This window comes from Homarus americanus, unplaced genomic scaffold, assembly GCF_018991925.1.
Source record: "Homarus americanus isolate GMGI-L3 unplaced genomic scaffold, GMGI_Hamer_2.0 scaffold36283, whole genome shotgun sequence".
In the NCBI taxonomy this organism is placed as follows: domain Eukaryota; kingdom Metazoa; phylum Arthropoda; class Malacostraca; order Decapoda; family Nephropidae; genus Homarus; species Homarus americanus.
In genome coordinates this window covers 1-16,946 of record NW_024720552.1, presented here as the reverse complement: position 1 = coordinate 16,946, position 16,946 = coordinate 1, and the positions used below count along the sequence as shown (strand labels likewise).

The window sequence follows — 16,946 nt, the reverse complement described above, 5'->3', positions numbered from 1 at the left end:
ACAAAAAACAAGTATTTTTCTTCTCAATCAAAGTTATAACTATTAATAAGAGGTGACATCTTTCTTGGTCCATACATTGAGTTTTACCAATCATTCGCCTCCAATTATAATTCTGATAATTAATTTACAAGAAAAAAATTAGTCTTGTTTATAATTATAGTAGGCATGAAGTGTATAATTTACATTTGTATAAGTCTAGATCGATACACAGTTCATACCCGGATATTTGATCAGGTTAGGTTAGGTTGATTTTTTTACGTTACATTAGGTCAGAGTGAAGCGCCCAGAAAACAAGCTCTAAACAGGGTGAAGTGAATCACTCATTGTGTGCCCGTTCTTGTGTTTAGTATACAGAGGGAGTGTGAGCACAAAGACGGGGAGGTGAAGGCACTAGGAGAGGACAAATCTAAGCTACAGTCAACCATCCGGGGGCTGGAGCGCGAGCTGGCCGCCCTCAGGAGAGAGGTCAACCACCGGGACGACATCATCCGTGATAGAGTGAGGCTACCTTCTGTCTTTTTGCATCACCTGCCCATGGCTCCTTGTTTGAGATTATTATTCGTATTTTCACAATATATTTAAGCTTCTTTTCGAGTTGAATTTATCTCATCACAAACTGTAAAGTAACTAAACAAGACAAATATGTAACATGCTGTTAAAATCCCTCCCACTTTAATATCTCCAACACCTGCGATACATAACATTCTTTCGTTTTCTTTATAGCCTAGCACCACGGAGTGGGTCAATGGTTGAATAAACTAAAAATATCAGCATCAAACTTATTTTATTAACGTAATGATTTTAGCATAGGATTAGGGAAGTCACTTCAAACGTGCCATATTTGGTATTTCAGTCAATGTTTAAAGGATATGTCTAAAGGACAAACACCTTTTATGACTGGGGCTATGTACAGTCTCGTTCAAGATTCTTCGAACATTGCTGGAGACAGCTGGCAACTCAAGGCAGTGTGTTTTATAGTACGTCATAAAAATGATGACTAAATGTAAAAGTGATCAGTGATTGGTTACTTACTTCCCCGTTGCTTAATTTACTGGTTGGGCTTTGCTGTTTGGTATTATATTATACTACGTACTATAGTAAACAAACGGCCTTGAGTTGCTAGCTGTCTCCAGCAGTGTTCGAAGAATCTTGAACGAGACTGTACATTACGTTTGGACACATCACTCTGAAGGCTGAGGAAAAAATAAGGGGCCCCACAGGAATAATTATGAAAATTACAAATTCAAAATCCACAAACAAAATGTGTATTACAGAACATGTACTGTGATAGAGACATACAAATAATAAGAATTAGGTAGAGAACAGAACCTTAGTTATACCAGAACAAAGGGGCAGAATCTTAACTGTACAAGACCTGATCCAGGACTCACCCTTCACAGGAAGGTAAGATCACCAGCACCCGGGACCGCATCAGCGAGCTGGAAAAGCAGAGGTTCCTACTCGAACACCAGCTGAGTCAGCTCAAGGAGGAACTCGACCCGCTTCAGGCGGCCCTCGAGCAGCGGGCTCAGCAGATCAAGCAGGTGAAATATAACGGCCCGCCCACCGCCCATCTCTGTCACCTGCTTTCATCAACTTTCTTCAAAGTCATCAGCTGGAGTGTAAACCGTGAACGGACTGAATGGGTCCCAGTCTTAATAGGCCCCAATCTTTAACCTGGCCTAACTGTAAGACTGGAGCTTAATCCTATTATGCCCCAACCCTGATGTTTACGTTTGGTTTGCACCCATTTCGACCTGCAACTCCTTAATATACAGTATATATACAATGACTTCTGAACCATTCCCTCACTCCTGCCACTACATGACATTACCAACATAACTTCAGCTTTCAAAATGCTTAGTCTACTTTTTGCTTGTAAAGTTTCTGTTAATATAGAAGTTTCAGCTTCAACTAATTCAGCTTCAATGCCTCTGTTTAAGCTGTGTCGTGCTAATTCATGAAGGATGTGAGCTTCCCCAACGAGCTTTATCTGACTAAATACTGACAGGTGTTCATCAGCTCTTGTTTCTCATTTGTGTCCTGCTTCCTGTTTTTAATCCATTTCCCTATCATTTGCATTGTTTACAGACTCCCTTCCCTTTGCCTTGTTTACACTCTCCCTGTCCTCTACCTTGTTTACAGACTCTCCTTGCCCTCTACCTTGTTTACAGACTCTCCCTGCCCTTTGCCCTGTTTACAGAACCCCCCTGCCCTTTGCCTTGTTTACACTTTCCGTGCCCTTTGCCTTGTCTCCAGACTCTCCCTGCCATTTGCCTTATTTACAGACTCTCCCAGCCCTCTGCCTTGTTTACACTCTCCCTGTCCTTTGCCTTGGTTACGCTCCCAGCCCTTTGCCTTGTTTGTAAACTTTACCTGCCCATTACCTTGTTTCCAAATTCTCCTTGCTATTTGCCTTATTTACAGACTCCCTGCCCTTTTTTCTTGTTTGCAGAGCTGTCGGGTATTTTACTTGCCCTCAAGATTATTTCTACCCAACCTCACAGTGATTTTACATCGCCCCATCCCTTAGTTATACTCGTAGATATTTTAAAGTGACTGTTTCTCATCCAATGTCGGGGCCGGAAAGTCAGTTTTTGCTGGGTTCCGGCCCATGTGGGGGAGAAGGGGCATGAGCGTGCTGATGGTGGGGCAAAAGCAGCTGTTTCTCGCCCTGTGGCACATCATTCCCCTCTACCTGCCTCTGATATGAAGCCAGTAATAAGAGCAGCCACCCGCTCGAGTTGGCAATGGAGGTGGGATGATGTCGAAGTAAAAAAGCTTTGCGGCATCCATCCTGCATTGAGTGCCTGGGGATATCAGTGACTGTCACGCCACCGAGAGACTGAATTTGCCTGCCTCCGTATTGGCCAAAGACGTCTGACTCATTTTTTTTTCTTTCTTTTAATGGAGAGGGCGCCCCTTCCCCATTGTGATGACTGCCTAGTCCCACTGATTGTTCGACACCTCCCCAGTCTCTCAGAGATCTTCGTAGTAAGTACCTCTCCCAGTGCCTGGGGATCTTACCGTCTCTCTTCGGTGCTGGGGGGGGGGGAGTGGGAAGAGTGGGAGGGGACGTCCTCTCCTTCGTGGAAAAAGCCGGCCTTCTACATAAGCTTTGACTTCTATCTGTTAACGTAATTTCAATGTTTTATTGCGAAAATTCTATGTTATTTATTACTTGTGTTTTTGACCTTGTATAATTTGAGTTTAGTCTTTTAAGCCTTAATTATAATTCGGCTACATATGACCCCAGCTGTTACGTCGCCAGGGATGTAATTAACAGAATCAATCAATCAATACAGACTCCCCCTGCTCTTTGCCTTGTTTACAGACTCTCCCTGCTCTTTGCCTTGTTTACTGACTCTCCCTGCTCTTTGCCTTGCTTACAGACTCCCCCTGCTCTTTGCCTTGTTTACAGACTCTCCTGCTCTTTGCCTTGTTTACAGACTCCCCCTGTTCTTTGCCTTGTTTATAGACTCTCTCTGCTCTTTGCCTTGTTTACAGACTGTCCCTGCTCTTTGCCTTGTTTACAGACTGTCCCTGCTCTTTGCCTCGTTACAGACTCCCCTGCTCTTTGCCTCGTTTACAGCTCCCCTGCTCTTTGCCTTGTTTACAGACTCTCCTGCTTTTGCCTTGTTTACAGACTCCCTGCTCTTTGCCTTGTTTACAGACTCCCCTGTTCTTTGCCTTGTTTATAGACTCTCCCTGCTCTTTGCCTTGTTTACAGACTGTCCTGCTCTTTGCCTTTGTTTACAGACTGTCCCTGCTCTTTTGCCTCGTTTACAGACTCCCCTGCTCTTTGCCTCGTTTACAGACTCCCCTGCTCTTTGCCTTGTTTACAGACTGTCCCTGCTCTTTGCCTTGTTTACAGACTCCCCTGCTCTTTGCCTTGTTTAAACTCCTCCTGCTCTTTGCCTTGTTTGACTCTCCCTCTTTGCCTTGTTTAGACTCCTCCTGCTCTTTGCCTTGTTTTAGACTCTCCCTGGTCTTTGCCTTGTTGTTTACAGACTCCTCCTGCTCTTTGCCTTGTTTATAGACTCTCCCTGCTCTTTGCCTTGTTTACAGACTCTCTGCTCTTTGCCTTGTTTACAGACTCCCCTGCTCTTTGCCTTGTTTACAGACTCCCCTGCTCTTTGCCGTGTTTACAGACTCCCCTGCTCTTTGCCTTGTTTACAGACTCTCCCTGCTCTTTGCCTTGTTTACAGACTCTCCCTGCTCTTTGCCTTGTTTACAGACTCCCCCTCTCTTTGCCTTGTTTACAGACTCCTCTGCTCTTTGCCTTGTTTACAGACTCTCCCTGCTCTGCCTTGTTTTAGACTCCCCTGCTCTGCCTTGTTTAGACTCCTCCTGCTCTTTGCCTTGTTTATAGACTCTCCCTGGTCTTTGCCTTGTTTAGCTCCTCCTGCTCTTTGTCTTGTTTATAGACTCTCCTGCTCTTTGCCTTGTTTACAGACTCTCCTTCTGCCTTGGTTACAGACTCTCCCTGGTCTTTGCCTTGTTTAGACTCCTCCTGCTCTTTGTCTTGTTTATAGACTCTCCTGGTCTTTGCCTTGTTTACGACTCCTCCTGCTCTTTGCCTTGGTTACAGACTCTCCCTGCTCTTTGCCTTGTTTACAGACTCTCCCTGCTCTTTGCCTTGTTTAGACTCCCCATGCTCTTTGCCTTGTTTACAGACTCCCCTGATCTATGCCTTGTTTACAGACTCCCCTATTGCCTTGTTTACAGACTCTCCTGCTCTTTGCCTTGTTTATAGACTCTCCCTGCTCTTTGCCTTGTTTACAGACTCTCCCTGCTGTTTGCCTTGCTTACAGACTCCCTGCTCTTTGCCTTGCACAACTCCCCCTGCTCTTTGCCTTGTTTACAGACTCCTCCTGCTCTTTGCCTTGTTTATAGACTCTCCTTCTCTTTGCCTTGTTTACAGACTCCTCCTGCTCTTTGCCTTGTTTATAGACTCTCCCTGGTCTTTGCCTCTTACAGACTCCTCCTGCTCTTTGCCTTGTTATAGACTCTCCTCCTTTGCCTTGTTTACAGACTCTCCCTGCTCTTTGCCTTGTTTACAGACTCCCCTGCTCTTTGCCTTGTTTACAGACTCTCCTGCTCTTGCCTTGTTTACAGACTCCTCCTCTGCTTTTGCCTTGTTTACAGACTCTCTGCTCTTTTTGCCTTGTTTATAGACTCTGCTTCTTGCCTTGTTTACAGACTCTCCTGTTTGCCTTTGTTTACAGAGTCCCCCTGTTTTAGCCTTGTTTACAGACTCTGCTTTTGCCTTGTTTACAGACTTCTGCTCTTTTGCCTTGTTTACAGACCTCCCTTGTTTTGCCCTTTGTTTACAGACTCCCCTGTTTTTGCCTTGTTATTGACTTCCCGCTTTTTGCCTTTGTTTACAGACTGTCCCTGTTTTGCCTTGTTTACAGACTTCTCCTTGCTTCTGTCTTTGTTTACAGACTGTCCCTGCTCTTAGCCTTGTTTACAGACTGTCCCTGTTTGCCTTGTTTACAGACTGTCCCTTGCTCTTAGCCTTGTTTACAGACTGCCCTGCTCTTTTGCCTTGTTTACAACTCTCCTGCTCTTTGCCTTGTTTACAGACTGTCCTGCTTGCCTTGTTTACAGACTGTCCTGTTTTTGCCTTGTTTACAGACTGTCCTGTTTTGCCTTTGTTTACAGATCGTCCTTGTTTGCCTTTGTTTGACTGTCCCTGCTTTGCCTTGTTTACAGACTGTCCTGCTCTTAGCCTTGTTTACAGACTCCGTTTTTTGCCTTGTTTACAGACTCCTGCTCTTTGCCTTTGTTTACAGACTGTCCTCTTTGCCTTGTTTACAGACTGTCCCTTGCTCTTGCCTTTGTTTACAGACTGTCCCCTCTTTGCCTTTTACAGACTCTCCTGCTCTTGCCTTGTTTTACAGACTCTCTGTTTTTGCCTTGTTTACAGACTCCCCCGTTCTTTGCCTTGTTTTTAGACTCTCCCTGCTCTTTGCCCTTTGTTTACAGATTCCCTTGCTCTTTTTGCCTCTGTTACAGACTTCCCTGCTTTGCCTTGTTTATAGACTCTCCCTGCTCTTGCCTTGCTTACAGACTCCCCTGCTCTTTTGCCTTGTTTACAGACTCTCCTGTTCTTTTGGTTTTGTTTACAGACTCTCCTGCTTTTGCCTTGTTTACAGACTCCCCTGCTCTCTTGTTTACAGACTCTCCCTGCTCTTTGCCTTGTTTACAGACTCTCCCTGCCTGCCACAGACTCCTCCTGCTCTATGCCTTGTTTATAGACTCTCCCTGTTCTTTTTGCCTTGTTTTACAGACTCTCCTGCTTTTGCCTTGTTTACAGACTTCTGCTCTTTGCCTTGTTTACAGACTTCTGCTCATGCCTTGTTTACAGACTCTTGCTCTTTTTGCCTTTGTTTACAGACTCTCCCTGCTCTTTGCCTTGTTTATAGATCCTCCTGCTTTTGCCTTGTTTACAGACTCTCCTGCTTTGCCTTGTTTACAGACTCTGTTTTTGCCTTGCTTACAGACTTCGTTTCTTGCCTTTGTTTACAGACTCCTCCTGCTCTTTGCCTTGTTTATAGACTTCCTTTCTTTTTGTTTAGAGACTCTCCTGCTCTTGTCCTTGTTTACAGATTCCTGCTCTTTGCCTTGTTTACAGACTCCTGCTCTTTGCCGCTTACAGACTTCCTGCTCTTTCCTTGTTTACAGACTGTCCCTGCTCTTTGCCTTGTTTACAGACTCTGCTCTTTGCCTTGTTTACATGTTCCCTGCTCTTTGCCTTGTTTACAGACTCTCCCTGCTCTTTGCCTTGTTTCCCTGCTCTTTGCCTTGTTCTCCCTCTTTGCCTTGTTTACAGCTTTCCCTGCTCTTTGCCTTTGAACTCCCCTCTTTGCCTTGTTTACAGACTCTCCCTGCTCTTTGCCTTGTTTACAGACTCTCCCTGCTCTTTGCCTTGTTTACAGACTCCCCTGCTTCTTTGCCTTGTTTATAGACTCTCCCTGCTCTTGCCTTGTTACAGACTGTCCCTGCTCTTTGCCTTGTTTGTCCCTGCTCTTTGCCTTGTTTACAGACTCCCCTGCTCTGCCTTGTTTACAGACTCTCCCTGCTCTTTGCCTTGTTTACAGACTGTCCCTGCTCTTTGCCTTGTTTAGACTCTCCCTGCTCTTTGCCTTGTTTACAGACTGCCCTGCTCTTTGCCTTGTTTAGACTGCCCTGCTCTTTGCCTTGTTTACAGACTCCCCTGCTCTTTGCCTTTTGAAACTCCCCTGCTCTTTGCCTTTACAGACTCTCCCTGCTCTTTGCCTTGTTTACAGACTGTCCCTGCTCTTTGCCTTGTTTACAGACTGTCCCTCTTTGCCTTGTTTATAGACTCTCTTTTTTCCTGCTCTTTGCCTTGTTTACAGATTCCCCTGCTCTTTGCCTTGTTTACAGACTGTCCCTGCTCTTTGCTTGTTTACAGACTCCCCTGCTCTTTGCTTGTTTGACTCCCCTGCTCTTTGCCTTGTTTACAGACTGTCCCTGCTCTTGCCTTGTTTACAGACTCTGCTCTTTGCCTTGTTACAGACTGTCCCTGCTCTTTGCCTTGTTTTACAGACTGTCCCTGCTCTTTGCCTTGTTTACAGACTCTCCTGCTCTTTGCCTTGTTTACAGACTCTCCCTCTTTGCCTTGTTTACAGACTGTCCCTGTTTTGTTTTTTTACAGTCTTGTTTCCTTTTTTCTTCTCCCTGCTCTTTGCCTTGTTTACAGACTCTCCTGCTCTTTGCCTTGCTTTTTTATTTACATCCCCCTGCTCTTTGCCTTGTTTTCTCCCTGCTCTTTGCCTTGTTTACAGACTCTCCTGCTCTTTGCCTTGTTTACAGACTCTCCCCTCTCTTTCTTTGACTCTCCCTGCTCTTTGCCTTGTTTTACAGACTCTCCCTGCTCTTTGCCTTGTTTACAGACTGTCCCTGCTCTTTGTGTTTACAGACTCTCCCTGCTCTTTGCCTTGTTTACAGACTCTCCCTCTCTTTGCCTTGTTTACAGACTCTCCTGCTCTTTGCCTTGTTTGAACTCTCCCTGTTCTTTGCCTTGTTTACAGACTCTCCTGCTCTTTGCCTTGTTTACAGACTCTCCCTGCTCTTTGCCTTTTTGACTTCCCTGCTCTTTGCCTTGTTTACAGACTCTCCTGCTCTTTCCTTGTTTCAGACTCTCCCTGCTCTTTGCCTTGTTTTAACTCCCCCTGCTCTTTGTTTAACTCCTTCTTGTTTACAGACTCTCCCTGCTCTTTGCCTTGTTTACAGACTCTCCCTGCTCTTTGCCTTGTTTACAGACTCTCCCTGCTCTTTGCCTTGTTTATAGTCTCTTACCCTGCACTTTGCCAAATCCTTTGTTTGTATTCTCTTCTCTTCTGTCTTCTTCCCATTTATCGTCATATCCCTGATTTCCATCATTTTCCCTGTTTACCATCTCTCTCTTTGTGGTCTCTTTTGTGCTTTCTGTTCCATTCTCTCTCTCTCTCTGTTATTTTTCCTATTCTATGTCCACCTCCCTTTGTAGTCCATAACATATCCGGTGACTATCTCTCCTCATTAGATGGAGGAGGAGATGAGAGAAACTCGATTGGTGGTGGGGGCACGAGACAGGCAGGTGAAGGAGATGGGTCAGCGGTTGGTGACAGCAGGGCAGCAGGCGCGCCACTTACAGCAGCGCCACCATGCCCTCGCCACGGCCCTCACCCGCGTTCTCGCCGACCTCGCCAACGCCACGCAGCTCATACACCAGCCCAAGAAACTAAAAGACGCTGTCAAGGTAGTGTATAGTGGCAGTACCACCATGGCGGACGATCAATCACAATTAGGGAGAGTATATTTAAAGATGATTTCTCATATACTGTACACACATATTTATATACACACATACAGATATACAATCAACACCTCAACCCGCCAGGGTTGAGGTGTTGATTATGTAAAGTCGCGTGCTTTATTGGGCTAATGAAATATATATGGATCCTCGTGTTTCGAAGAGTATATATAAGTAACTATTGTAACTATTGACTTATTTACGTATCTATAGCAAGGAACACGGTAATTTAGTCGTTAACTTTATGTCAGGGGATCTTATTGTGAGAATCTGTTGATTATCATAAATTACCTTATTTTCCCTCTACACGTCACAAGTTTTCGACCTCTCTTGCTTATCTCACGCATTAGAAGCTTCCGGTCAACAGGCTAAGGTTTACTCATAACTTCCAAAGAATACTTAGTTAGATGTGTAAGCAAGAAGATAACTAGAAATATCTCGCATGAACAAAACAGTGCGTGTTCCCAGTGAATTCAAGTATTAGACGCACACACACACACACACAAAGCTATTTAAACATTGAAAAGTTACAGAGGACCAAGGTTTCCTTCCACGCATAAACAATATGGTTATTGATAGTACTTGTGCTTGTGGGAAAGTGTTAAGTAGACTATAATAAAAATTACCTGCTGATGTTTCGCCATCTCTCTTCCTGACAGACGCTCAACGACAAATACGTGCGAAGCGGACGACACAAGGAGTTCTGGACGCGACCCGATCTCGATAAACTGACCCAGTCCCCAGCGACCCCTCCATGCAGGTAAGTGCTGAGGTCTTTTACCACAACAGGGGCGCGTGAGAGACAGGAAGAACAGTTGTTTGTAACTATCTTCAGCCAGGTCAAATGGGTTCCAGTCTTAACCTAATCTAATTAACAGAATTGAGGCAAAGAGGCTCCAATCCAAGTGAGTCTTAGTCTTACTGGTTAGTTTAAGATCACGTTAGGGCCTAATGGGCCTGGAACACATTGACCAGTAGTCGGCGTCACATTCATTTCCAAGGAACTGTTGTGTGAGGCTTGAGATAAACCATGAGTGGGAGGCGGGAGGCTGGAGGAGGAAGATTCTCCACCCTAACACTGCTATAATTCTCTTACTTTGATGGTCTCGCTTCTTGATCTACTCAATGTTAATCATAACCAATTTACCTTATATGTGTATTGCCTTCCTTCACCCTCAAGTATGACATTTCCTATGCTTGTGTCATCGATAATCCACACGAGTAGTAAAATACTAGACATAAGGGAGTTAAAAGACAAGAGGCGGGAGTGTTACAGCCGAGTGGATAAAGTACTCACCTCTAGCCCAAGATATAAAGATATACAAGGTATGCTCACGCACAGGTAGTGAGATGGCGTGACGTCTTATGGAGACCTCCCCCGCCCAGCCACCTTATATGTGTATGTTAGAAATGGGTAGGACTGTAACTTTTATCTCTTTGTAACAGTGTAACACAGTAATGGGGAGAAACAATTTATCTCTACCACCAACTGTGTAACTGCTAGGATTTGCTTCCTGTAGTGGCTGGGGGTGGGCTGGAGATCTGGGAAATTTTCCTGTTGCTATCCTGAGCTTTCTCCAGAGTTCACTCAGGCTGGTGTGTGCATTAAAGGTTGCGCACCACTCGAGCCATTTGTCTTCCCTAATTTTCTGAGTAATTTGACGAGCATGTTGAACAGCAGCTCTCAAGAGTTTCACTCCCTCAGGGGAAGGGTATTGTCGGAGATGTCTTCTGAATGTGTTGATTCTGTGATTCTGTTCTCTGACTTCGTCATTGTAGAACCAGTAGTCTTTGTGGTGTCTATTTGTAGGGTTTGTTTTTGGTATTGCTTTCTCTGCTGCATGTTGTATGGCACCAGTAAGGTCCTGGTTTAGTTGGTCAATATCTTCTGCTGGTTCATAGTTCGAAAACCATTTTTGAAGTTCATCTTGATATAATTTCCAATTTGCTTTCTTGGTATTCCATCTGGGTGGCGGACGTGGGGGACGAGGTTAGGTTAGGTTAGGTTAGGTTCCATTCTCAAAGTAGTTGTCGTTGCAAAGTGGTCACTGGTCAGTTCATCATCTATCTCCCACTGAGCTATTGGAACGAGCTCAGTGGAAATGAATGTGAGGTCCAATGTTCCTCCCAGTATGTGTGTTGGTTCCCCAGTATTAATGAGCGTTATTTCTGGAACATCTGTCAGCAGTTCCACTAGGTGATGACCATCCTGGTTCATTCTTGTGGTCGAATTGATCGTTGGATGGTGGCCAGTGAAGTCCCCAGCAATGGGTACAAGTTCCTGTGTTGCTTGTGTCAGTACTTCACCGGCTTCTAGTCCTTTGGGTGGCGGTTTATAGATATTGTATACTACAAGACTGTCGTTTGCCAGGTGCATCCGAACAGCTTGTGCCTCTACTCCATCTCCACAGTGAACTGGTTCTACTTCTGAACTGGGGATGGTCGCCCTGACGAGAATCATGCTGCCATGGGAGTTGGGCCTCTTTGGTACAGAGTACTATTGGTATCCAGGCAAGCGGAATTGTTTATCTTTTGACATCAGGGTTTCTTGCAGAATGAAGACATCAATATTTTTAGCTATTGCTGCTGCTTGTACAGTATGCCGTTTGTTGGACAGGCCTTAATAATAAAATAAATAATAATAATTAACGGTTTATTGAAAAAGTCGGCAGCCCGAAGGGTGAAAATATACATTAGACAAAAATGACTTATTACATACAAAGACATGGGGTGGATGGGTCGTTTAACAAAAACTTTCATTACTAAAAGAAGAAGGAACAATGATTGAACATACAAATTATTATAGTTTACAGTTTGTTGGTGTATGGTCATGGTGTGTGTGTGTGTGTGTGTGTGTGTGTGTGTGTGTGTGTGTGTGTAATAATAATAATAATAATAATTAACGGTTTATTGAAGGAGCTTGGCAGCCAGAAGGCTGAAAATATACAGTTACATATTTGGGGAATGGGTTACGAATTACAAATAATATACAAGTGACATAAGTGACACAAATAAGACATATAGTAACTTAGATGGGGATCAGCTCAAAATACAGTTCATTTCAACATAGTGACAGTGTAGGGAGCAGTGTTTACTGGGAGTGAATACACTGATTTATTACATGTTATTGATAATTTTTACAATGGTTGGGACTGGGCTGTTTTATAGCGATCAGTTCAGTGCACGTATGGCTGGATGTGTGGTTGTGTCGAACAGCAATTTTGGACAGGATCTCAGGTAGTAGGGGCTGGTGTCGGGGATGGTGTAGAAGCTTCTTACCAAATTTGCAGATGAGGTCGTGGTGATGGTCAGTGAGAGTCGAAAGGGTCAGTGTGTTGAGCGCTTCTTGATATGTGGAGTAGGAAGGGGGGAGAATAATCTTGCATGCCCTCTTTTGCACTTTTTCTAGGTGTTTACGTTGTGTGGCATTTAGGGAGGAAGACCAGGTGGGGGAGGCATAGGTGAGCTTGGGGAAGGAATGCAGCAGGCGGCCTTGAGATGACAAGGAGGTGGCGCTATTCTATCATTATCTCCTCGTCGCTGGTTCTGTAGTTGCTCTCGGCGTTCATGGTTGAGTCGCACTCCTCCTCGTCCGTTAGGAATGGTGTGCTCATTGGTGGCTGTTTCTTGGGCACCTGCTCTAAGGGAGGAGCAGGAGGTGGAATTCCGCTTCAGGGTGCAGTCCCTCTTGCCTGTGATCGTGTGTTTGCTGACGGTCTGTGCTTGTTGTTCTATTCCTCGTGATCTGTTGCGAGGGGCTTGAGGTTTCACGGTTTTGAGTGATCTCTCGGATGGCAAGTTCTTCTTCTTGACTGATATCTGACTCAAGGGCGTCGTCTGTTCCACTTGTAGTTGTGGAGTTTTGGGGTCTGGTCTTCCTGCATCTTTTCTGTGAGCTGTGTCATAACTGCATTTATTATATTTTCGGTGCTGGTATCTTGTTTCTTTATTATAGTAGAGAAAGTCACTATCGTAATGGTGATCATCTGTTTTATTTGTTCTTCTGTGAATGCCGCTTGTAGATTGGCAGGCTGGAGTGTATCCAGTTGGGCGGTCGCCTGAGGGAGTTGCAGTGTCTCAGGCAATATGGTGTTCTGTGCTTTTACTGCTTTACAGCTCTTGAGCTGCAATTGTGGAGTACACTGATTTGTCCTGGTTTCCTGCATGGACTGATTTTGTCCCGGTGTCTTCAAATTTGGCCTGTAGCCTGGTGGAGGAAGTGCAGGGAAGGAATCCTCTGACAGTTGGGGCAGAGTGGGTGTTGAGTTGACCCCACACGAATGTGCTCTGAGGTGCTTCTGTTGTGTTTTGTGGTTGAATTTTTGCCATTGCAACTTTCATTCACTCTCTCCTCTCTGGGCATGATGTGCTCCAAGCGTGATGTTTCTTTCCACAATTTGGGCACTTGACTGTCGTGGTGGTTCCTTCCTTGTGTTTTTGAATACACATTTCTGTCTTGTGGCTTTGGCTGCAGACGCCACATCTCATTTTCTTGTGGCATCTGGATTGATGATGTCCTAATTTCTAACATTTGTAGCATCGTAGTGGTTCTGGGACAAAAGGACGCAACTTGTAAGTCCCCCAGTTGCCTAGGTCTACCTCCTCTGGGACTGTCCCCTTGATGTCCACTAGCACTTGCTTTGTCTGTGCTTTGTCCTGACTCGTAACACAACGCTCTGCCTTGGTCACTTTTGAATGCTTTATGATGACTTCTACAGGTAGTTCCAGAGGATATCGTAGTAGGACCATTCTGGTTGTTTTCTCTTCGGGGTCTAATAGTATTATCTTGACCGTCTTCCCGTTGAGGTTGGTGACCTCGCTGAGGATCTTGGCTGTGTTGTGGTCTTGGGGGAGAGTATCAGGTCTCCAACTGGATTGGGTTTCACAATGAACTTGATGTTCTTGTATTCTAGTTCCAGTGCTACCACTACCTCGTATGCATGGTTGAATTCGGTTTCTTTGGGAATCTTGTACTTCATCACCGTCGGAATCGCGAAGGTGGGTGGTTCTGCCACTGGGTGGATTGCTGGTGATATATTGTCTATGTCGGAGATGTTGTTTTCCTTCCGAGTCCTCTTGTGGCATTTTCCTTCCATTGGTTACGTCTCTCTCGCTCGTCTTAAATCAATAAATTGACAATGAAGGCTCACTACACCTACCTAGTTCCTTGTTGCCCTAGGACCATTGCCGTAGCCAACCCCCCCCCCTCCCAACAGGACCCCCAAAAAAGGAGGAGCCTACTCTACCCGGACCTACAGCCTAGAAAACAGTGCGTTAATGTTCGAAACAAGGCAAACAGAGTATTAGGTTTTATATCTAGAAGTGTAAGTAATACGAGTGCAGAGGTCTTATTACAACTATATCTTGCGCTAGTCAGGCCGCACCTCGATTATGCGGTTCAGTTCTGGTGCCCTTATTATAGAATGGATATCAATTCACTGGAGTTCGGTGCAGCGAAGAATGACGAAAATGATTCCAGGACTTAGAAACCTTCCATATCAAAATAGGTTAAAGAAACTAAACTTGCATTCCCTAGAAAGACGAAAAGTGCGGGGAGATATGATAGGAGTATTTAAGTGGGTGAAAGGAATCAATAAAGGGGATATAGATAAAGTTCTTATAATATCCGAGCAGGATAGGACTCGTAGCAACGGATTTAAGTTGGATAAGTTTAGGTTTAGGAGGGAGATAGGAAGGAACTGGTTCACAAATAAGGTGGTGGACGAGTGGAACAAGCTTAGCAACTTTGTAGTAAGTGCTGGAATGCTGGAAAGTTTAAATAAGGAGGCTAGATAGATTCATGGATGATAGAGAGTGATAGTAACTCTCGACAGGAGCTGCCATGCACAGGCCAACTGGCCTATTGCAGACTTCTTATTTTCTTATGTTCTTATGTACCCTATCAGGTAAACTCACCGGCCCAGCCCACACCCCTCTAAGGGGCCCCTTTGTGGCCTGTCCTAACGACAGTTCCCGCAGGGTTCGTTAATACTGGGAGAATCGGTGAGGGCACTAAGAAATGTGAGCATAAAACACAGAGAAACAAGCAAGTCATTTCAACAGAGACGAGATATCCACGTCAAAGTGAGAGTGGCGTGTGTGGCGACAGTAAGTCTGGCCAGGCGCCGACGTGAGCAAGTGGAAGCACGTGGGTCGGGAGTAACTGCGACATAAGAACATAAGAACATAAGAAAATAAGGAGTCTGCAATAGGCCGGTTGGCCTGTGCATGGCAGCTCCTGTCGAGAGTTACTACTACTCTCTATCATCCATGAATCTATCTAGCCTCCTTTTGAAACTTTCCAGAGTTCCCGCACTTACTACAAAGTTGCTAAGCTTGTTCCACTCGTCCACCACCCTATTTGTGAACCAGTTTCTTCCTATCTCCCTCCTAAACCTAAACTTATCCAACTTGAATCCATTGCTCCGAGTCCCATCCTGCTCGGATATTATAAGAACTTTATCTATATCCCCTTATTGATGGATGGTATTGGGGATTACTGGCCTCTTCGCCGTTAGGCTATTTCGGCCGAAGCTGATTGGTTGGACTTCTTCCTTTTCTTGTTTCTTCTTTTGCTTTTCAGTTTCCAGTCTTCTTCCTGGTCTTCTTCTGGGATATTCTCATACACTTCTATAAACGATGTTAAAGATAGTGTAATGAAATCGGGTTTTGTGATCTTGTTCAGGTCTTGCTTGTTCTTTTCTTGATTTTTCACTACAAGGAGGGCTTCCTTGTAGCTCAGTCTTTCGTTAGTCCGCAGCTTGGCCACCCTGCACTTCTCCCTCCACTTGGGACACTCCCGGTCGGAGGAGGAGTGAGGGCCACCACAAGCTGCGCACTTCTTGGCGGCCGCCAAGCAGTTGGCGTCCTGGTGCCCGGGTGTCCCGCAGCTTGAACACACCTCCCGGGCACGACACTTCCGCGCCAGATGGCCGTACTTCTGGCATTTGTAGCAACGAGTGGGTCTTCGCTGGTACGGTTTTACTGGGATCTTCTCCCATCCCAGCAAAAGGAGCTAGGAAGTTTCTTTGGGAAGCCAACCAGGGCAGCTGTACTGGTCAGCTTCCGAACTATTGAGAGCTGATCTCCGATCAGCTCGGCAAGTTCTTGTTTTTCGAGATGTTCGATTTCTGTGTGGGAGATGACTCCCAAAACCAAGTTATCCTGTAGGCAGGCTTCAACTTGGATCTCGATTCCATTGATTTGTCTTATGTTTTCTAATTGCTGGGCCTCTCCCCATTCCGCGAAGGTGACGATAAGGTCACCGCTGTCACTGCGGACGACCCCTGTCACCCCCGTGATTCCCGAGGAGTCAAAAAACTTCCTCAGGACAAGGAGGTTGAGTTCCTTGCGCGAAGGGCGCTTGACTGGATACAGTCTAACGACCTTCGCCTGGTTGCAGGTGAACATGGTCACGCGGTACCTCGGGAGCAGAGAGAACCTACCTCGCCGAGGTTCAGTTCTCGCGCTTTATTGATTCCTTTCACCCACTTAAATACTTCTATCATATCTCCCCGCACTCTTCGTCTTTCTAGGGAATGCAAGTTAAGTTTCTTTAACCTATCCTGATATGGAAGGTTTCTAAGTCCCGGAATCATTTTTTGTCATTCTTCGCTGCACCGACTCTAGTGAATTTATATCCATTCTATAATAGGGGCACCAGAACTGAACCGCATAATCGAGGTGCGGCCTAACTAGCGCAAGATATAGTTGCAATAAGACCTCTGCACTCTTGTTACTTACACTTCTAGATATAAAACCCAATACTCTGTTTGCCTTATTTCGAACATTAACGCACTGTTTTCTAGGCCGTAGGTCCGGGCTTACAAGTACCCCTAGGTCTCTTTCACAAGTCGACTTCTCTAGGTTGATGTTGTTAAGGCTTTATACATAATAAGCATTTGTTCTTCCAATATTAAGTACGCTGCACTTGCTGGTGTTGAATTTCATTTGCCATTTTTCAGACCACCCCTGCAGTTTATTTAGATCCTCCTGTAATGCATTTGCATCCTGCCCTGAATTAATTTGCTGCCCTATTTTGGTGTCATGCGTCTTCTCACCTCACTGCTCAGCTGGCGTCTGACCCTTGTGTTTTTTGTTTTTGTTTTTTTGTTTTTTAGAT

General features: G+C 45.1%; 1 protein-coding gene across 1 annotated transcript; it reads left to right on the top strand.

Annotated features, from left to right (window-relative positions):
* Positions 1–347: 347 nt before the first annotated feature.
* Positions 348–13,446, top strand: LOC121860570 (protein Daple-like; the record flags this gene model as incomplete). The annotated part of the gene is made up of 5 exons (XM_042357738.1): positions 348–498; positions 1,401–1,544; positions 8,555–8,770; positions 9,484–9,584; positions 13,299–13,446. Coding segments are annotated over 5 exons (760 nt in total), but the record flags the coding sequence as incomplete, so codon positions are not given.
* Between the last annotated feature and the right edge of the window lie 3,500 nt (positions 13,447–16,946).